This window comes from Euleptes europaea, chromosome 10 (assembly GCF_029931775.1).
Source record: "Euleptes europaea isolate rEulEur1 chromosome 10, rEulEur1.hap1, whole genome shotgun sequence".
Lineage (NCBI taxonomy): Eukaryota > Metazoa > Chordata > Lepidosauria > Squamata > Sphaerodactylidae > Euleptes > Euleptes europaea.
Window position 1 is genome coordinate 70,689,839 of NC_079321.1, and position 22,935 is coordinate 70,712,773.

At 40.4% G+C, this 22,935-nt stretch overlaps 1 protein-coding gene across 1 annotated transcript in view; it reads right to left on the reverse strand.

Moving 5' to 3' along the window:
* Positions 1-22,935, reverse strand: part of FAM184A (family with sequence similarity 184 member A) — a 115,043-nt gene that overhangs the window by 71,818 nt on the left and 20,290 nt on the right. Inside the window, exons 2-3 of the mRNA XM_056856950.1 lie at positions 15,939-16,793; positions 8,740-8,875 (exon numbers count right to left, since the gene is read on the reverse strand). Coding sequence (XP_056712928.1) covers positions 8,740-8,875; positions 15,939-16,793 — 991 coding nt within the window. The remainder of the gene's footprint in view (positions 1-8,739; positions 8,876-15,938; positions 16,794-22,935) is intronic.

The window sequence follows — 22,935 nt, forward strand, 5'->3', positions numbered from 1 at the left end:
AGCAGGGTCCCCTTAAAGGCCGACGTCAGCGACGGATGTTTGCGGCTCTGGGTTTCCTTCTACGTCGAGCCATTCTTCAACGCCGGGGAGACACGATGTCGGGGGGACTTATTCCGCTTCGGAGAAGGCGATTTCTCAGCGGGCCCTTTGTTCTTTGAGGTTGAAGCTTTGGAATTGCTCGATTTCTTAGACCCGGAGAAGGTCTTGGTCTCAGATTTTTTCTTCTTTTTGGAAGGAGATGAGGGAGAGGATTTTTTAGAAGAACTACCAAAAAAGGAGGCTAGGGACTGTTCATACAAATGCGCCTTAAGCTTCAGCGCTCTGTCTTGTCTAGCCCTTTGGGTGAGCGAGCTGCAGTGTTTGCAGGATGCCACAATGTGCCCTTCTCCCAAACAATAAATGCACTCACTGTGTTCGGCTATCTAGGACATCTTTATGCCACAAGAACACTTTTTTTAAAGTGCCATATCGCTCTCCATGAAAGAAGGAACAAGAAAAGGTAAGAGCTCACCAAACACGTTCTAACTCACGTGGCGGCGAAGAAAGAACTGGAGGGACGGCCGCTCGCCCCTCCCCGTCACATGACTGTTTCAGCAGGAAGAGCCGTTAGACGGGGAGGGGAGTGAGCGGCGCAAAGTTTCTAGAAGCTTGCCAGCATAAATTTCTCTGCGGTTGGCCTGCGCATGCACAGTACCCTTGTGTGCCTGCCCAGAAGCCACACTGGTGAACTATCTGCTTATAGTCAATCTGGCTTCAGTCTGCAGATTTAGATATCCACAGATTGGGCCACACTTGACTATTAGAATATATTTAAGCTATTTAGCAGTCAGCTCTCTCCATACATAACTACTCAATAGCCAACTTTAATAAACTATTTGAATAGAATACTATCTTCAAGAAATCATTAATATATTCTCTGCTTCCAGAAAGGTAGCTACATTAGTCTATTGCAGCAAAATATAAATAGGAATGTTTTGGCACCTTTACAAATAAAAAGGTTTTATTCTAGCATAATTTTTCATGGACTAGAGCTCACTCCATCAGACCAAGTAGTGGGTCTACTTATAAGACACATATATAAATACACACACGTTTACAAAAAAAGTTGTAAACAGCAATGCCAAGGCTATACAGGAAGTATAGGGCGAGATGCAATTATATAAAACTTAAATGTAATCAGAGATCATGCATTTGACAGACAGGAGGCTGTCCTGCCCCTGAAGGGAAAAACAGCCACTCAGCTGAGCCTATAGGAGTGCTGCTCCAGCATCCAATGAAGGGGGATGAGATGGAGGGAACACAGGAGAAGAGGGAGTGGAGTTCTGCCTCAGGGAGAGAGCAGTGACTGCTCAGGTCTGGCTCAGGAAAAAGAGCAGACCGAGTGAAGGTTAGCTCTGCCTGGTAGTGTGGCAGAGTGGTTCAGCTCTATCTCTGGGAGACAAGAGAGTGCTTGATTGTTAGGCCTGTCTCTGGTGATAAGCAGACCTTGTACCATTTAATCTGACTCTGGGGAAAGGGCAGGCTGGTGTGGGTGGAATCCTGTATGTGAGAAAGGATCCAACCTAGTGGCTAGACAATAAAAGTCTGTGCCTAAAACCATTGTAGAAATTTTGGAGAAATGATCACAATGGAAAAATGGGAATCACTATGTACCAAAGAATTAAAGTTTACAGTTAGCCAGGATATACGTGAAAATTGGTACAAGATGTTTTATAGATGGCATTTCACTCCAAAAGTGTTACAAAAGATGCACAATACCAACCAAGCGGTTTGTTGGAAATGTAATGCATCAGATGGATCTTATTTTCATGTTTGGTGGACCTGTCCGAAGCTGCAATTGTATTGGAAGAATATACACCATGAGCTTCAAAAGATTTTTCAACTAAAATTTTCTTTAGATCCAAAGAATATGCTGTCAGGCATTACACCATCAGCACTACCTCCACAACTTAAAGAACTATTTAAATATGCTACAACTGCTGCGAGAACGGCTCTAGCAAGGAAATAGAAGCAGGCACTCCTCCTAGACATAGAAGAATGGAAAGAAAAGCTGTTGGAATATGCAATCATGGCTAAAATGACCAATATGGCAAATAGTGATAAAAATTATGAGCAGTTCTATGAAAAATGGATTTTTTCCCATCAATATGTTAAGGTTTAACAATAAAAATAAAGGGTAAGAAAGTAGATGCCAACTGACTATAGTGCTGTTTCAGTTTTCAGTTTCAGTTTAGTTTATTTACAGTCATTTGACCAGCAAGGACTGACTATAGTGATTATTGGGTTACGAAACCCTAATTAACTTTAAACCTGAAATATTATTTTGACTGTGTAACCATAAAATATGTATGACAAGGTGATTAGTATTATATTGCTTTATTTATAATGTTAAAGCTCTTTCTTCAAGCTGGAAGGCCTTTTAGACAGTATAACTGTGCTGAATAAGTATGGCAATGTAATATGTTTGATTTTTTTCCTTTTATTTATAATGCTGAAACCTCTCCTTCCCCTTTTTTCCTTTGTATTCCCTTTTATGAAAAAATAAAAAATATATATTTTAAAAAGCACTGTAGAAATGTCTGACTGCTTATTGAAGTTATAACCAGTTTAAATTTAGTCTGACCCTTGAGAAAAGGCAGGTGGTGTGGGTGGAATCCTGAGTTAGTGAGAGGATCCAACCTAGTGGTTAGTGGCCTGTTTGTGACTGAAAGCTTTAAAGAAACTTCTAACTTGCAATCAGCTGGATGGCAAAGGTGTTTGTGGTTCCCTGTTAACCCAGATACAGATGGCTTGTGGGTACAGTTGCCCATCCAGCTCTGTATTTCAGTGGTTTTCCTAGATTTTGTTAGGTATCTCTGTGAGAAATTATATGTCTGCATCATTCCCACAAAAGAAGTGCTTTGCCAATCTTTAAACCAATTCTTATTTTTTCAGGTTCTGCTTCATACACAATGAATAAATTCTTATTAAGTTATGCATTATTAACAATATTTTTCAGGAGTGTAAGAGGGCTTTCACAGTGGATGTTAAGAGGGAAGTGTCTTTCAAGGCTAGGCCCGTGGTTCCGTTCTGTTAAGCTAGGCAGTAGTGATGTACATACTTCCTGAAAATACAGACAGATGTTGGGGCTTCGCTCTGAATCAACAACTTTCCAGCTCATTTAATCAGATAATGATATGGTGTTGGTGAGCAGTCTTCTTTCCAGCATAACCTTCAGTCCGTTTGTTCCCATTCTACATAATTCAGCCAAGGGTGTAACTTTCATACAAAGACGGTTCGGTCTGGTTATCTATGGGAGAGCTGTGGGTCTAGCAAAGGCTTTTAACTGGTTTCTCTTATGCTCCTGGAAATGCTGGAGGAGAGGACTATTCATGGCTACTAGTAAAAATGGCTACTAGTCATGATGCATACCTATTATCTCCAGTCTTAGAGGAGCATGCCTATTCTATTAGGTGAGGTGGAACACATGCAGGATAATGCTGCTGCAGTTGTCTTGCTTGTGGGCTTCCTAGAGGCACCTGGTTGCCCAATGTGTGAACAGACTGCTGGACTTGATGGGCCTTGGTCTGATCCAGCATGGCCTTTCTTATGTTCTTAACCATTCTCTGAAGCCGTAATTAGTTTAAATTTATGTGCCTCAGCCAGGTTTCTCCTATGTCTACTTGGAGACCTGTGCTGCTGATTTGTTCCTTTAAACCAACCTGTAAACAAATAAATTTTCTTAGTTCCTGTCTCAGTGATCTCAATAATCTCCTTGTGCACCACAAAATGTACCTCAAGTCAGAAAACCCAAAGCCTATACACTTGCTACCTTTAGAATACCTGGTAACTGAGGAGGAGGTTTACAGTTTAAAACAAAACTAGATCTCCAAAAATCATAAAAGGCTGTGTGTGTCCCCTCAGTATGAAAAAAGGCCTGTCACAATTCACAAGAACAGAGATAATGCAAGCTCCCTAGTTTTTTAAAACTGTGTAGTATCTATAATTGCTGAGGAATCCCAGTATCTTGCTAAATCCTTGAAAAATGGTATCTCTAAATCAGAAAGCATTCAGAGAACATTTCCGTCTCCCAGGATGCACTGTTGCTGATCTAAAGGATAACATATTCCAACAAAAGAAGTTCAAAGGGAGACACCATCAGGAAACTGCTGTATCAGAATTCAGGTTCAGTTTTATTGCATAAAAGGCTGTTACAAGAGTATCAGAATTCACAATAAGCCTGATTACATCTTCAAGGATCTACAGTTATTCAGCTATGTCACTGGAAAGGGTCGCCAACTCAGGGTTAGGAAACTCATGAAGATTTGGGGTGGAGTCTAGGGAGGGTGGGGTTTGGGGAGGGGAGGGACCTCAGCAAAGTATAATGCCCCAGATGCCACCCTCCAGAGCTGCCATTTTCTCCAGGGGACCTGGAGATCAGTTCTAATTCCATGAGATCTCCAGGGTTGGCAACCCTACCACTGGAAGACATATGGTCAGAAGAAACTAAGCGCTCTCAAGAGAGCAAGATATTCTGATTTAGTGTTCCATTTAAGCCCTCAGATGCACAATTAAGAAGCAGCAATTTTGGTTTGGTGAAGTTTATTTTAAATCATATTCATTTTAAAATTTTGGATCAAAATATTTAAAACTTCTAATATTTTTAGGTTCTAAGGACAGTATTTCAGGCAGTTTCATACATTGATGATTCATTTACAATACTGTGAAATGTGATTCAAACATGTAAATACATCAATACATGTGATTCACCCAACATCTGCAATCCATTCACGTTGTTAAATGTGGAAATATCATGGGAAACAAGCATATCATGCATGGTTGCACATATGAGTATGTGTAATAGCAGACACATGGCCTACCCAGGACTCACCAGTGTCTGGAACAGCCTAGCCAACTATCGCCCTTTATCTAATTTGCCATTCTTGGGAAAGGTAATAGAGTGAGCAGTGGATGAGCAACTCCAGGTTTTCCTGGATGAGACCTCCACATTTGAACCTTTCCAGTTCAGCTTGAGGTCTGGTTTCGTGACTGACAGAGCTTCCTGCTCTGGTGGATGACCTCCAGCTTCAATTGGATCACTCCTGATCCTAATAGATCTGTCGGCAGCATTTGACACAGTTGACCATTTGGTCCTGGTCAACCGTCTGGCCTCTCTGGGAGTACAGGGTAGTGCCTTGAGGTGGTTTTCTTTATTCTTCCAGAGATGCTCTTGGAAGGTTGCCATCAGGGACCAAAGGTCTTCCATGCAAGCACTAGATTGTTGAGTTCTGCAGGATTTGATTTTGTCCCCAATGTTGTTTAATATATATATGTGCCCTTCAGTGGAACTCATCAGGAGGTTTAGGGTTGGGTGCCATCAATATGCTGATGATACTCAACTCTTCCTCCTGCTGGATAAGCAACCAGAGACAGCTCTCTTGGCCTTGAGCCAGTGCCTGCATGACTTGGTCGGATGGTTGAGAGACAGCTGGTTGAAGCTGAATCTATCCAAGACAGAAATCATGTGGCTGGGAAAGGCTAGGTCAATATGGGGGTTACAACTTCTGGCTCTTGACAGGGTACTACTGTCACTAGTGGGCTCCATGAAGAGCTTTCATGCAGAAGTGTCGAACTAATTTGTTGCGAAGACCAGATATGACATAAATGTCACTTGGTCGGGCTGGTCCATGTGTACCATAAAATTTAATGCCAGATACCAAAGATACAAAGTTTACAGAAGACACAGGCAAAGCCAATTAAAATACAAACATGCTTAATAACACTTCAATAAAAGAAAATGCTATAAGAGTGTTACTGTTTTAAGATTGCTTGAATTTTAAGTAAAAAATAAAGTAAAAAAACAATAGCATTAATTGGCTTTGCCTGTGTCTTCTATAAAGTTTGTATCTCAGATCCCTGGTATTATTATTATTTTAATTTTAAACTGGGGGGGCTGGTGAGCCCGCAGCGGACTTGCAAGCCCAGTGGAGGGGTCAATCCTTTTTTCAGGAACAGACAGAGAAAGGAAAGAGAGAGAGAAAGAGGGAGGGGGAGAAAGAGAGAGAAAGAAAGGGAGAAAGAAAGGGAGAAAGAGGGAAGCAAAGGGGAGGGGAGAGAGAGAGAGAAAGAAAGGGAGAAAGAAAGGGAGAAAGAGGGAAGCAAAGGGGAGGGGAGAGAGAGAGAGAAAGAAAGGGAGAAAGAAAGGGAGAAAGAGGGAAGCAAAGGGGAGGGGAGAGAGAGAGAGAGAGAGAGAGAGAGAGAAAGAAAGAAAGAAAGAAAGAAAGAAAGAAAAAGAAAGAAAGAAAGAGAAACAAACAAAAAGAAAGAAAAAGAAACAAACAAGAAAGAAAGAAAGAAAGAAAGAAAGAAAGAAAGAAAGAAAGAAAGAGAGAATCAGAGAATCAGAGAGAGAAAGGGAGAGAGAGAGAGCGAGAAAGGGAGAAAGAAAGGGAGAAAGATAAAGAGAGAACCAGAAAGAGGGTGGGGGAGAGAGAGAAACACAGAGAGAAACAGGGAGAAAGAGAGGGATAGAGAGAGGAGAAAAGAAAGAAATGAAAGGGAGAGAAAAAACAGAGAGACAAAGGAGAAAAAGGGGGGGGAGAGAGAGAGAGAGAGAGAGGAGGGAGAAAGAGAAAGAACGCTTGGCCAGGAACCCTTGAACCCCCCCCCAATAATCGCATCCTAGGACCAGCCCTGGACCCAGGGATGCCAAAGCTTGCCTGCCCCCCACCCCCTACTCACTGCCAGGGGGGAGGAGGACAGGAGAGACTCACTTCTGCAGCTGTCCCAAAGAGCAAGGAGGCGGCAGAGCTGGTGATAAGCGACAATGAGAAGGGGGACAGCAACACTAAACTGGGTGGCTTGGCCACAATTCTTCTCCCTGGTGCAACCCTGCAACTGAGTAAGTGCGAAGCACAGCACCACATGCAGCCTCATTGTGCTGGCAGAGCCCAGGCAGAGTACGCGTGGCACGTGCAGCAGCTTGGGAAGGTTCCTCCCTCTCCAGCACAGCCAGCTCCCCGCTCTCCCTCACCCTGGGCTGCAGCATGTAAGTTGAGCCGTTTGCAGGCTTGGGGTGGTTTGCATGCTCCAGCCCAGAGTGGGGGAGAGTGGAGGGGGCTCCCTTGCCTCCGAGGGTCACATAAAAGCCCTCCGCGGGCCTCATCCTGCCCGGGGGCATATCCGTGACACCCCTGCTTTACTGTATGGCTTGATGCCTCATTTTCTCTGGACAAACAGGTGTCTACAGTGGCAAGATGTGCATTCTTCTATCTTTGCCAGGCCCATAAGCTAGTCCCCTATCTGTCTCATTCGGATTTGGCCACAGTAATTCATACCATGGTCACCTCTAGATTGGACTATTGCAGTTCATTCTATGCAGGGCTTCCCTTGAAGATGCACTGGAAGCTTTAGGTTATGCAGAATGCAGGCACTAGACTTTTGACTGACACATCTTGGTCTACACACATACAGCCAATACTGAGGAACTGCATTGGTTGCCAATTGACTTCTGTATCAAATTCAAGATGCTGATTTTAACCTTTAAAGCCCTAAATGGTCTGGGACCATCATACCTGAAGGACTGCCTCTCTGGCTGCAAGCCCGCATGTTGCCTGCATTCTTTAGCATGCAATCTTTTGATGACACCCGGCCTTTGAGTGGCTCACCTCTTCTCTACTAGGGTGAGGGCCTTCTTTATCAGAGGACACATGTGTCATGTGGGACCTTGTTAGCTTCTGCAGGGCTTGCAAAACAGAGTTCTTCCAACTGCGTTTAATTGCATATGTCTTGCAATTGTTGTATTGTTTCCATCAGATCATTTTACTGTTGGGTTGTTGGATGCAGCCATGTTCAATAGGATATTTATATAGTTTATTTGAAAGTGTTATATATTTACTATTATTACTGCTTTTAAGACTGTTTATGGAATTGTATTTTACTTTGATGTAAGCCAGCCTGAGCCTCACTCGTCAAGAGAGTGATGGGGTATAAATTTGATAAATAAATAAATAAATAAAAAATCTTTAAAAATTGCAACAAGGCCTCTAAATTGTGGCAGTTATATAGAAATCAATGCTGCATTACTACGAGAGTGTTTTGGATACACTCTTTTAGTGCATATTCTTGCCTCTTCACTAGACCTTAGCAACATATCTTTTTCTCTGTATTTCATGCAAATACTGGAAAATTTTCAAGTTACGGAGAAAAGAATGTGTTACACTATGAGCTTTTAGTTCAAATGTGGGTGGGGAGGTCTCCTGCTACAATGGGAGACTTGCTATCCTTGGTTCCCTGTTCCCTGCCACCATTTGAAATAACAGTGGTGGAAAAATGTAACAATCTCCTCCTCACTTCCAGCATAAAATTGGAAGTGTCACTCTAGGATTTGCCCAAAACTAGTTGAAGGAGAATCCTACAGCATCACACTAACATGATGAAGTCATGTCCAGTTTTGCACTGGAAAGGAAACAATGACACAATGTCGAGGAGATTGTCCCCACCCCCCAATTTCTCAAAAGTTTGTTCTTTTTGGTCATAAAACGATATTTCATTAAAATGATGGAGAGAGACTGAAAAACAAAATGGATTTCAAAAACGCAGATGTGTCACAACTTACTTTCAATAAAAATGAAAAGTTAAGATTTTAAAAAATAGAAAATGTATAAAACTCACCATGCATTTTACATACTGAACAAAAACTGTCATTCTGAATAAATACTTCATGCAGATTACATTTTAGGACATAAAAATCATACATACTGGCTTTTAGTACAAGGTCTGTGGCCTGTTGCTGTAAGCGTTCTCTAGCAGCAGCTAGTTCACTTTCAACCTCCTTGTGTTTACTTAACAAAGACATTTCTTCTTCTTTGACATCATCTAGCTGTTTCTGAAGAGCCTACAAGAACACATTACGTTAGTAAAGGAACACAATCAAACAAATTGAGCAAATATGAATTAAATGTACCAATTCAGATAACATTTTAGCACTGAAGGATTATTACCCAATTTATCAAACAAAGACAGTTAATCACCTCCTTGCCTGGACATGTGTGCAGTCAGTGCTTTACTAAGAGAATTCTTTAATTTTCACAAGTTCATACATGGCTTTTGCAAACAAATTTGATTTGTTTACGTCTTTACTATTTCAAAAGAAAGACTTGCAGATATTCCACTCCAAATATACATACTTGATGGCACATTGGATTTGATCCTATGAACCATGAGTACCTCCTTCCCTGCCCCTCAACAGTAGGGTTGCCAGGCACTATGGCACCACCCAACCTCTGCCTCCCACTGCTGCTCCTTTGGCCAGCAGGAGAAAAATTAATTTTAAAAATTTGCTGTTAGTGCAACATCACTTTTGGGGAAAACCAGGAAGTGACATCATATCACTCTGAGAATTGCCAGACACTCTATGGTTGCATTTCCAGTGATTTCTAGAGTGGTGTGATGTTACTTCCAGTTTCCCCCCGCAAGTGATGTCACACTGTCACATGAACACATGAAGCTGCCTTATACTGAATCAGACCCTTGGTCCATCAAAGTCAGTATTGTCTACTCAGACCGGCAGCGGCTCTCCAGGGTCTCAGGCGGAGGTCTTTCACATCACCTACTTGCCTAGTCTTTTTAACTGGAGATGCCAGGGATTGAACCTGGGACCTTCTGCATGCCAAGCAGAGGATCTACCACTGAACCACAGCCCCTCCCTTATGTCATTCTGACAGTGCCTCCCTTATGTCATGCTGACACTGTCATGCTGACAGTGCCCCCCCCCCCATGTCCCTGTCCCCATCTCATGCCAGGTGCCAGCCATTGGCTAGCAACTCTACTCAGCAGCCCCCTAAAAAAAACCCAAAAGCAGGTGATGGGATCAAGAGAACCTCAAGGACAAAATGTCACAAGGCACTGAGGGGCAGGACAGATTGCTTTGCCGTTCTTTCTATGCCAAAAAAAGAGGGGATGACTTCATCCAATTCCTGCTCCTAACTGCAACTCATGTGTCTTGTGGCAATTTCTCCATGTGGCTCTCTCAACCTCCAGCATCAGCTTTTCTGGGGTTTTATAAGGCTGCTGGAAGAACAGAAAGATGGGGAAAGATCTGCTCCTGTTACATGAAAATAGCCACTGACCTTTCCCCCCGTAAAATGACCTTAGAAAACAATTTAATCATTTGCTTTTAACAACCACAATTTTTAAAAAACCTCAATGACAATAAATAATCTGGTAGTATTATAAACATGTTGGCATTGTGTCCTAACAAAAGTTAATTTTATATGACAAGTAAATATGTAGCTTAACTAGAGATAGTATACTCTTGTTACCAAAACGAGCTTTAATGGAAAAAAAGATGTCAATTTTACAAGCAATTTACAAACAACAAGAAAAAGGGAATGACTAAGCTATCTCTCATTGTGTGCAAATCAATGTCATGTGTTATGCATATGCAATATATAATTTTTACATTTTTTCCAAGCCATAAGCTGTTAGATGACAGTCATAGAAAATTGATAAGTATTTAAAATGCATAGAGACAGACTGAAAATGTCCATGGTGCTAGTCGCAGTAAAAATTTATTGCGGCATTTCGCCAATAGAAAGTTAAAACAAAAGATACAAAGATATTTCAGAAGGTAACTTAAAAACTATATAGATTATATCATAATAGTTTAAAAAGAAACATACATTTAAACTGTTTTGTGGTAAAATAGAATACAATATCCATTTGCGCACTATTTGCAGGTTAAATTTAACAATTTCTTTGGGAGTTCACCTAACAAGACTTTGACGAATTTTATAAATTGTAGCACAGAATTTGGCAACCTCACTAGTTAGGTATGTATTCTCATCCAAAAGAAGCTTTCTGATCCGAAGTTTGTCAGAGTATCCTGAAATTTTATCTGCCAGAGGTCGAATTAGTTTAAAACGGGTTACCTTATAAAATGAGCATCGGAAAAACACATGTTCCAGTGTGTCGACTTGGCCAGAATTACATGGACAAAATCTCTCTAAACTTGGAGTCTTATTAAATCTCCCATGTAGAACTGCCGAGGGTAAAGCCAAACACCTGGCTAAGGTAAACACCCTCCTATGGCTATAAACTTCTAAAGAAGAAAGATAAGCAGCTGGGGCAGGAATGTATCTAGTCATAGGGGCAGACATGAATACAGGTGATTTTGACAGATCATACTGCCGTTCAGTATCTTTGACTCTTTGAATTATGATTTTCTTTGCTTGGTCTCTACCCATCTCTAGTAAGGCCTGTGGGGAGAGACCAAGACTCTCCAACTTGCTTCCCACAGTCTTTTGCCACTTAGATTCAAAGTTGTCAATTAAGATCAGAGGAAGAAGGCCATGGGGATTGGATATCGTCCTTAGCCATAGAAGGAAAGATGATATACATACTCTAGCTTCTACTCTCAACATACCCGTTTCTAGACATGCCAAAGAATTTGATACGCATCTGGGGACCTGAAGAGCCAGTCTGAGAAACTTGGACTGGACTCGTTCCAAAGGTGTGAAACAGGAAGAGGAGGGTCCAAGATGTGTTCCATAAAGCAATTGTGCCATTGTTTTGGCCTAGTAAAGCTTGAGGGCTGCTGGAATAAAATGCGCCCCCTTCGTACGGAGGAATTTGATTATACTATAGGCTGATCTGTCACCTAGACTGGCCACGTGATTGCTCTGGGCCAGCTTTGATCCTGAAGCCTGCATAACTACTCCCAAATACCTAAAGCTGTTCACCTGCTCCAACCTATGCCCTTTTATACGCCCGACTCTAGATTTTGGACGGTTGCCAAAGGCCATTATCTTTGTTTTTTGATAATTTATGGTTAGCTTTTCATTATCTGTCAGGACTGATCTGGCCTGAGAATGGAGTATTGTGGTTTAGCCAGGTGCTAACCCAAGGTCGCAACTGTTATGCTAATGTTTCAAGAGTTGTGGGTGTAGTCTAACTTCCGTGAGAACTGAATGGTTGCCCTAGCAACTAGGGGTGGCCTGACTTTGTAGGTTTTCTTCTTTATATATGATCCTCTGTAGCCTGCATCCCCATTAGAGTCCTTCTAAGTTTTATGGCTTCTGCAAATTGTTGTATTTTCCAATAAACCAGCTTTCTTAGGATTTCCTGCCTATGGAGTCTGTTTATGGGTTTGTCAACAAACACAGAGCTCACATTATCACAATATATATGGCAAACCTGGTAAGGGCTCTTCTAAGACCTATAGGGGTCCTGGATAATATAACAGTATCATCAGCATACAATAATACTGAGATATGTCTATGCGCCAATTTGGGCGGGTGCAGGTCGGTTGCGTTTAGGCAATTTGGGATGTTGTTTATGTAATAGCTAAATAGTGCAGGGGCTAAAAGACAGCCCTGCCTGACTCCCTTATAGGTATTGACTGCATCTGTGAGGTGTCCTTTTCTATTACATTTTACTCTTAATGTGGTCTGATTATGAAGGGCACATATGAGAAAAAGAAGCCTCCTGTCAATGGAAGAGGATTCCAATTTGGCCCATAATAGAGATCTGGAAATAAGAGTCAAATGCCACCTTTAAGTTGATAAAGGTGGCATATAAAGAGGGCTTTCCATTTGAGGAGTAATTTTCTATAAGGTGTTGAAGGGTAAGGCAATGGTCTATTGTAGATCTACCTTCCCTAAATCCAGCCTGTTCCTGAACTATTATATCCTCTTGATCGAGCCAGCTGACAATTTTTTCTAATAGGTGTCTTGCATATATTTTACTTATAATGTTCAGGAGGCTAATGGGTCTATAATTCGAAGGATCATCTCTCCTGCCCTTCTTAAAAAATGGGACCACTACAGCCAACCCCCAGTCCCTTGGGATTTGGCCTGTTGTATCAATATAGGTAAAAAGTGATGATAGAAAAGGGCTCCACCATTCAATGTTTTCTTTGAAAAACTCTGGGGGAATACCATCCTGGCCTGGTGCTTTGCCCCCTTTTAGCTGGCCGATAAGTGATTTTATCTCTTTTAGCGAGACAGGAGGCCATGATGGATATTTTATTAGCTCTAACGTAGAGAGAATCGGTGGTTCCTCATCGGCATACATATTCTGAAAGAAGGAGGTCCATCTATCAGGGGGAATCAGGGAGTCTAGAGGAGAAGTGTCTTTCGAGGCTTGACCTGAGGTGAGTCGCCAGAAGAGGGCCGTGTTTTTATCTTTGGTGATTAATGGAAAGCTAACAGAGAAATTCACAATTAATTAAGGTACTAGACAAGGCTGTCCACTGACTCCGCTGTTATTTAACCTAGTTTTCGAAGTATTGGCGACTAGTCTAAGACGGGATGAGAGAATCAATGGACTGAAAATTCCTGGAGAGGAGTTCAAGTTGAAGTGCTATGCAGACAACATGGTCCTGACCTTAGAAAACCCTACAAGTTCAATAGAACACCTTATGGAACAAATCGAACATTATGGACAACTTTCTGGATATAGAATAAATAAGAATAAGACCAAGATTATACTAGAAAACTTAGATGATGCAGAAAGACACGACATACGGTTTAAAACAGGATGTAAGATAACAGAAGAGCCAGTGGGATATTTGGGAGTTAATTTTACTGGGAAGAATCATACATTGTTTAAGGATAATTATCAGAAGACCTGGCTGGCAATACAGAATGATTTGCTGAGATGGTCTAAATTGAAATTGTCATGGATGGGGAGAATAGCTGTGGTAAAAATGAACATACTACCAAGATTTATCTTTTTTCCCCAAATGCTACCTATACATATAGAAGAAAAAATGATTGCAGATTGGCAAAGGTTATTAATGAATAAATTTATCTGGAACGGGAAAAAAACCAAGAATTAATTTTAAAGTCATGCAAGTTGAAAAAAAGGGGGAGGGAAGGCCCTCCCTAACCTGAAGCTTTACCATCAAGCGGCGGGACTATCCTGGATTGGATAAAAGAGCAAAAAGCACTGAAGATGGAAAAGTAATATGGGACTGTGGCTTTCACTATTACTTATGGAAAGCAAAGAAATCAGAGATATTTGTACATAAACATGTAATTATCGAAGGACTGATGAAGACTTGGATTAGAAACAAAAGAAGACTAAGCCCTTCGCCAGCTTTAGTGATGTCTCCAACAGATGCTTATCTGAACCAAGGAGAAAGGGGAAGACAGACTTTATAAGATATCAGGACATGTTAGACAAACAAAACAAAATAAAACCCTGGAATAAAGAGAGAAAATAAGAAAATAGGATGGCTAACATAAAATCAAATGATTCAGAAACTTAAACAAGATTGCTATCAACAAGACAGACTAAAAGAAAACACAGAGTTTGAAACTTTGATAAGTAAAGAAGTGGATCATATCTTGGGAAAAATATAAAAACTGTTGCTCAAATATGAGACAGAACAAGAACAAGTCAAAACAACATGTATGGTCAAATGGATGCAGAATTTTAAGAAAGAGATTTCGATGGAACAATGGGAAAGACTTTGGACTAAATCAATTCAATTTACAGCCAGTGAAAACCTAAGGGAGAACTGGTATAAGCAGTTTTTCAGATGGTATATAACACCAATGTACATTAAAAAGATGAATGAATCATATGATAGTAGCTGTTGGAAATGTAAAGATAAAGATGGGACTCATACTCCTGGTATTCCTTGGAGGTCTCCCATCCAAATACTTGCCATGGTCAAGGCTCAAAGTGTGTGATTGGCCCAAGGTCACTCAGCAAGTTTCCATGGCAGAATGGGGATTTGAACCTGGGTTTCCAAGATCCTAGTCCAACACCTTAACCACTATATCACAATGGCTCTCTACAATACTCCTGCCTTAGTGATCTCTATATTCTTCTTGCTCACCACAAACGTTACATTGTGGCAGCAATCCCAAAGCCGTTACACTTGCTACCCTAAGAACAACCTGTACCTGCGTGTATACTAAAAACATGCGTACTATGCACCTCCCACATGATACAGACAAGTATTTTTCATGCTATTTCATACAGAGAAGTTCTTTGTGTAGGACACGATAAACTCTCTTGAGGTTCAGCTTTTAAGAAGCGGTTTATCAAGAAGACAACAAAGAAACATTGTATACAAAGGTGTGAAACAGCACACCTTGCTGTAGAAGCATCTGTGAGAAGGGTGGAGACAGTGGGGATGGCTTTCTCACAGCCCTAACCACAGGCCCACTCACTGATTGATGTCTTTGCTTCCACCATCCTGTTTCTCCCTTTTGCAATTCATCATGTCACCTCAGAAGCAACCCACCCCTTTCCCCTTCATAGCAGAGCCATAGTTAAAGGGACACCATGGTTCAGCTGTGAACCCCACACCCCCTCAAGAGTCCTCCCAAAAAGTACTAAGCGCTGAAGGGAGGGAGAGAAAAAATAAAGCTTAGCTTCACCTTTTTATTTACTTCATTTTAATTCTGTCTTTCCTCTCCAGTGGGAGGTAGGTTAGGCTGAGAATGTGTGACTTGCCCAAGTTCACCTAGCAAGCTTCCATGACACAGTGAGGATTTGAACCTGGGTTTCCCAGATCATAGTCTGAAATTCATACCACTACATCACACAGAGATGGCAGACATCAGCTCTGCCCCCTCTCCAGACTGGCTATGGGCAGAGCTTCCCTATGGAGGCCCTGCCAACAGCCTTTAAATTGGAACAAAGGTTTTTCCTTTGTTCCATCTTAAAGGGGGAAGTCCCAGGAACTCCATAAATTTTCATAAAAATAAGCATGGCTTTATTTGGAGGGTCTGAAAAAAAGTGTGAACATCCCTCTGGCCACATGGGACAAAATCCCTACATGGAACCCACCAAAGAAGAGGAAAAAAACTGTCAGCTAAATGGTAGTGATAAAGACTTAAGACTTCATAAGCAATCCATATACTGACTAACTGAACAGTACTTTTCATTTTTAAGTTCATTTTCTTTTAAGCAAATTAATTATTTAACAATGGTAATCTCACCTGTACATTGTTTTCTGCTGTATTTAATGCTATCTGAAGCTTCTGACACTTTTCTCGTAGACTGCCTGCTTCATCTTGTACCATCTGCAATTCAGTCTTTAGTTTCCCCAGGTTTTTCCGTAAAATAGTTTCTTGGCTTTGGAATTCTTTTCTTAGTTCCACTTCTTTCTCTTTGCAAGCTTTCAGACTTTCAGCTGTAAACAGTTGGGACCTTTTCATAGTATCAAGTTCATGTTCATAGAAAGATTGAGCTTTGCTGAGTTTACTTTCGTAGTCCTCAATGAGTTTTTTTCTTTCCAGTCTTAGATCTTCAACTTTAGCATTCAATTCTTCCACATCCCGTCTGTGCAGCTCTTCCAACTTTTCCTGTCCCTTACTTAAAGTAGCATTCTGACTCTGATGTGTCTTCATAAGTTCTTGAACCTCAAGCCTATGTGCAGCTCTCAACTCTTCAAGAGCTGAACGCTTATCCTTCTCAAACTGTACTTGTAATTGTATAAAGCTTCGTAACCGCTCCTCAAACTTTTTCCTAATCTCTTCCACTTCCCGCGACATAGTTACTACACGTTGTACATGCTGGGCTTCTGCACAAAGCTGCATATCCTCAACTCTGTCCTTATAAGCTTCAAATTCTGTTAGGGCTTGATGCTTCATCTTTTTATGGTCCTCCAATGACTCTTCTAAAACTTGGATCTTTCTCTTCAAATCTATTTCCTCAGAAACTTTACTCTTGTACTGTAGAATCTTTTCTCTGGTTTCTGCAAGAATTTGTTGGATTTCTTCTTCATGGGCATCCTTGAGGGCTTGGATAGCTGCTTCATGTTCATCATTCTTGGTGTTCAAAGCATATATTACCTGCAAGTACAAACATGTAATATTTATTAGATAAACACAGCCCAGTTTCTGCATTTATGACAAAGACTTCCATAGTAATCTGATGGATTTAGGGAGGGGCCATAGCTTAGTGGTAGAGCATCTGCTTTGCTTGCAGAAGTTCCCAAGTCCAATCCTTGTTATCTCCGCTTAAAAGGATCAGGTAGTAGGTGATGTGAAAGACATCTGGCTGAGACTTTGGAGAGACATTGTCAGGCAGAGCAGACAAATACTGACTTTGGTAGACCAATGGTCTCACTTGGTTTAAGGCAACTTTGTGTGATATAGTTGTTAGTTGTTACCGGCTGTGTATTTTGCCAGCTTCTGATTTAAACGCTTTTTAAAAATAAGCCATTATTGGTTTCCAAAGGGAGCACAGGAATAGCTTTTATTCAACTGGCATTTTACATAAACATTTGGGAATGCAAGCACTCTAAATTCTCTTTACTGAGGACTTGCAAAGATAATATGAATTTTATCTTAACACTAACTCATGGATAACAGTAACCAATGGATAACTAAGTCGGTACATTACATTCCCAGAAATGGATGCTTATGCAGAAAGTAATATGTGATTCACCGTCTCCACAGATACAGTCTCCCAGTAGCTGCACAATTTTCAGTAGATACCCATTTAATTTCTCCATTTGTTTCCATTTTCACGTCTCCATTTGTTTCAGTTACATTGATTTCATTTATCACAAGTATGAGATCATTCATTTTGGTTTCTGCCATTCTCATTCCCTATTGGTTTTAATGGGAGAATCAACCTCACACCTGTAATGGTATTTGACAACCAAATGGTTTGGCTTTACACTGCTCCCTCAGGGAATCATACCAGCCTAATCTCAGAGAGATAAAACAAAGGGTGTCCACTTAAGAAGCAATTTAAAAGGGAATCACATAGATTCTCATTGATTTCAATGAGAGATCCAACCAAGCTTCTGCCCATAGGATTTCCCTTGTTACCTCATAGATGCAGAGGGAAAGCCTGTCAGTTACACTGTTTCCTTCCTTCCTTCCTTCCTTCCTGTAACACTTCTGTATGTATTTGTTTATGTATTTGCTTATGACTTGGTTAATGAGCAATAAACTAAACTAGAAACTTTTGTAAACATGCTGTTTCCTCTTATATGGCCAATATAAAATGCCTCCACTGCATTACTGTGTATTGCCAGTGGTGTATATCCTATAGGATTCTCATTGGGTTTTTCCATTTAATTTCAATTTCAGTTTCAATACCTTTATTGGCATATCACCAAGCAGTCGATCAAATAAAACCAGGTTTTCCCATTCATAATAAATCAAATTAAAATTTCATTAGTTTCTCATTTGTTTTCATTTTTCCATTCATTTCCATTATGTTGATTAGTACAAAAACATCTGGGATAAAAAGGAACCAGAGTGGACTAAAAATCAATTTAGACAACAATAGTAATGGTTTACATTATGAGTTCCAGGCTCAGGCTTAACATGGACATAGATCTGCTTAAGGCATAAGAAATAAAAATATAACTTGGCACTGTATGTTTACTTATATGCACACACCCCAAGAGAAAGATTAAGAACAATTTAAGTCATGATGGGAGATTTCCCCCCCACCTCAGTTCAGAATCAGCTCTACATATTGGCCCGCAGAAAAAGAACGCACTCTCCACTTACTTACTTCCAACCCATCTAAAAATGAATGATAAAAGCCTGCACTGTATAATTTAACAACCTTGAGTAACCTGACCATTAAAAATGTGAATAATAAAACAGAAAGTGCTTCCGATCCTAGGTGCCCTCTGTCTGGGTAAGTTTTGTTTGTTTCAAAAGCATCAACGCAGCAGTTCCAGAATTAGAGTGTTAATTCTAATTAAGTGTAAATGTTTTTAGTTGTACATAACAGAATGCAAAAGTAAACACAATGTAACAGTCGTCTCTTAACATTTGGACAAGCTGTGGATTGTGTTGCTATATTGTTTCCTTAATCTTACATTCAAGAAGTTGGATTGCAGTTGTTAGCCAGATGTTCTGAAGTACTTTACATTCTTACAACAACCAAATCTTCAGAACTGGCTTGAGCCACAGTAACCTGTTTCCAGTATAATTTATCTACAAGTGGCCATACAGGTGTCATGCTGGATCTTGTGCTTTGCAGTCCTCTTGCTGAAAAAGCCGAGTGCCTGCAGTCGTCCTGGCAGCCTAGAGGAGGAAGGAGAGACTGAGCCATCTAGTCCTCCTGGCAGTACCTGCCTGCCTATTTTCAGTGAGATCAGCCTATCTGAAAACACTCAGAGTAAAAAAGGATGAGAAGGAAATACTTTAGTTTTAATTGCTTGCACCTGGAGGAGTACGCTGATTCAGCCCTGCCTGCAACCAGCCCAGACTGCAGCAGCCCAATTCTGGTCAGGAGCTAGCCAATGGAAACATGTTACCCATTTTTAAAAAGCTACATGAGCTGACAGGGTTTTTTTTAAAGGTTCAATTCAAGCAGCCACACTTCAAATTTGCAGCCACACTTCAAATTTGGTGACTCTATCTCCAAAAATACACCCACAGAAGCTTTAAAAAATCCCCAAAGACCACAATGGACCCAAATTTTTTGGTAAACCTGGAAATGAAGCTGAAATACCCCTTTACTGGTATGGATATTTGGCTTATTCTGGGTTTACTGAAAAAACTTGAGCCCAATAAAGCCAAACCCGAAATTTACTGAATTTTTTTTTTTTTTGCACAACCCTACATGGATCTAATAGAAGCAGATAACGGGAGCACTGCGTACCCATTTTTCAAGATCCTTTTCCGTATTCAGTGCCTGTTCTTGCACTCTTCAAAAGATGCCAGGAGCTACATCATGGCTTTATTATGTGATGTTAAAATTTCCTAAAAATTATAGCATCTTATAGCATTAATTGTGCTATAATACAGATAAAACGCTATCTACATTTTCCTACTACTTTCAAATCATTTTCTATTTGCATAGATTGTTATTCTTGATAACAAAGATGACATTCTTACATGCAATTGCTGCATTTCAATACTATTTTAATACATGGATTGGCAGATAATCACCAAGTTCATGCTGCTGCATCTTTGATACAAGTAGTAATATGAGCACATAAATTATTTGAGTTCCTGCTGGGCAGTATACACGACATTAGATCAGGGCTGTCAAACTCATTTGTTACAAGGACCGGATATGACATAAGTGTCACTTGGTTGGGCCAGCCCATGTCTCGCCAGCCCATATTGGGTGTGTGTGTGTGTGTGACTACTTCAGCTGGCGAACCTGCAGCGAGCTTGCCAGCCCCGATCAGGACCAGGGGGGAGGGGGTTGCTGCCTTACCTGGCTCAAGGGCTGGATAAGAGCTCTCAAGGGGCGAGATCGGCCCCTGGGGTGGTATATTTGACACCCCTGCTGTGAAGAAGGCAATAGAAACCAAGAAGTTGTTCTTGCCTTAGAGGCAGTTGATTGACAGCTAAAGGGAGTCCTGGGAGTGGCTAGTGAAAGTGTTACATTCAGCTCTCAGTCAGTGAGAGGGACAGAGCTCTGAGAAGCTAGTGGCAGCTGTGTGCTGTGTAGGGATTAGTCCTCATGAGTGAAACATAAAGGAACACATTTTTTTTTATTTTTATTAATACAGTATCAGCAACTGGGTCATAAGAATGTTAACTCTGAGTGAATAGTGTGTGTCTGGGTTTTGACATTGGGAGTTAGCTCTGAAAAAAAAGAGAGTTCTCAAAAACCAGGGAGAGGGAAGTCATCTCATGTATACTGAGTGATCCCTAACTAAGGTTGAGGAGAATTAGTCGCTAGAGACCTGAGTAATCCCAGTCCAGTTTAGATGTTAAACTGGTGAAGAGTGCTGTGTAGTTCTAGAAACTGAAACTGGAGTGTGTTTTAAAGTCAACTCAAGTGAAATCTAAACAAGAAACTGACAAAAAAAAAAAAGCCTCTTAGTGAAAACAAAGATCTCGCATCCTGAAGTGAATACCATCTAAAAGAACCAAATCTCTTGGTGTAAATATATACTATTGTGAAGTGCTTACTCTCTGTTTGTTTTTGGAATATCCTAATTCCTTTCTGAAATCCAAATTTACTTGCCTAAACCCTCATCCTACCTTTCGGTTATAAATAAATTCCTGTTGTTTTGAACTATTATCACAAGCCTGTGTGCCATCAAATTTCTGACAGACCTAATTTCCCCCAAAAAATCCAAGTCTCCCTTTGCTCCATCATACCTGCATTAGATCTTAGTTCTAAAGAATGCTATATATATGACAACTTTTACCAAAGGTAATGATGACCATTATGATACCTTATACTATACCCAAAAGATTTAGGAAGTCAAACAAACATGATTTGTTTCCCAGTTAAATATAATGGAATGTCCTCTGTTACTACAAAGTGTAGTAAAAGTGCAAAATTAATATTCCATTACACATAGAAAAGTTAAATGTATATAATAAATATTTCATATATCTCCTTTTGTACTGTAGCCTTCCATGGCCTACCAGCCATTCTTGAAGATCAGATAAGTTCTAGAAAGGGGAAAAATGAAATTGTGGGGGTCTGCAGGTACAGAACGAGTGAAAGTGCCTTTTGTGCAGTGTTGAGGGGGGAGGGGATCAATATTTACACAAAACTCTTCCATGCATAATCTAGGACACAAGGCACATTACACTGTAATGTCAATCTATCAATTAATTTATTATGTCTAAACGGCTACATAACTGCAAGCACATAGGCTTAGTACTTGATGAAAAGCCACAAAAGGTGGATTCGACTACACTGAAAATTTACACAATCCCTTATTTTTCATATGCACGTTTCCTCCAATATAAGGTGAGACTCTGAAAGTTCCCAACCTTCTTTACAAGAAGGATGGAAGTCTCCCACAACTTCACAGATGTTTTTGAACATAACCAAGAGGATGCACATCACTTCCTCCTGCTCTGGTGAATAAGCTTCTTCATTACATCTTCCTGAAACAGGGCCACCACCCTTTTGGTACCAAACATTTCCTTAGTGTTTCCCATATTACCAACTCACCATATGTCTATATGGTGCCTATACATCCTTAAAAAGGAACATACAGATGTGAACAAGGTGGCAGAATCTCTACATTAAAATGTCTGTAGCAATTTATCAGGTTCCATCAAATGTGAACAATATCCTAGGCCAACAATGTAAATTACTTTATCAATGTAAAGTGTCAATAGAATATGGTGATGGTTTTCCAGGAAGACTAAGAACTCAAGTGTGAGGAAGCGTGTGGGTATTTTTACTAATTAGTGTTTCAAAATAGGTATATTAAGAAAACATTATCATTACCACTATTATTAGACATTTACCACACCATAGTTATAAAACAAGTTTACAAAAACCAAATAGTCTACCAAAACATTAAAATAACATTGTTAGTAACATTATCTAGGAGTGAGTACAAGCAGTTCACGTTTCCTTGATAAAGCTAGCAGGTATCTGGCAACTTGCTGAGTAATAAAAGAATTTCTTTCTGATAAAAGATACACCACCAACTGCTGGTCTGAGAAACTGAGCACTCGACAACAAAGGTCTGATCTAAATGTTCCTTGGCCACAAGTAAAACTTACAATGCAGTAACATGAATTTAGTGTTCAGGTACCCCAACCATGGATGGACAACACCTGTCACTGAGAGGAATTCTCTTATATCTACCATATAAAATGGCTGATGGAAGAATATTGAATCTGGCAAACATAAATGCTCTGCAGACATCAGGTAATTCCAAATGAGATAAGTAAGCAGCTACAGTTCCATAATTCGGAACAACACCATGAAACATGGGAGAACAATGTCTGTTCACTAAAGAGAATAAAGTTTGCGTTTCTATATCAAGCAAGTGCTGATGCAGCAATCTTAAGGCCTGCTCTTTTCCAAGCAGCAAAAGAGAGTAAAAAGAAATAACAATAGATATTATTTTCCTATTAATTAACTTCAACCACTTACTCATATAGGAGTCTGAGAGCAAGGCAGAGATATAATTGGGATGCTCAGTTAGAAAATGCAAACACGACCACAACTTAATGGTCTGAATCCAGGCCTTGGCTTCCAAGAAAGCTTGCCCGGTTTCAAGGCACAGAGCTGCATACCCAA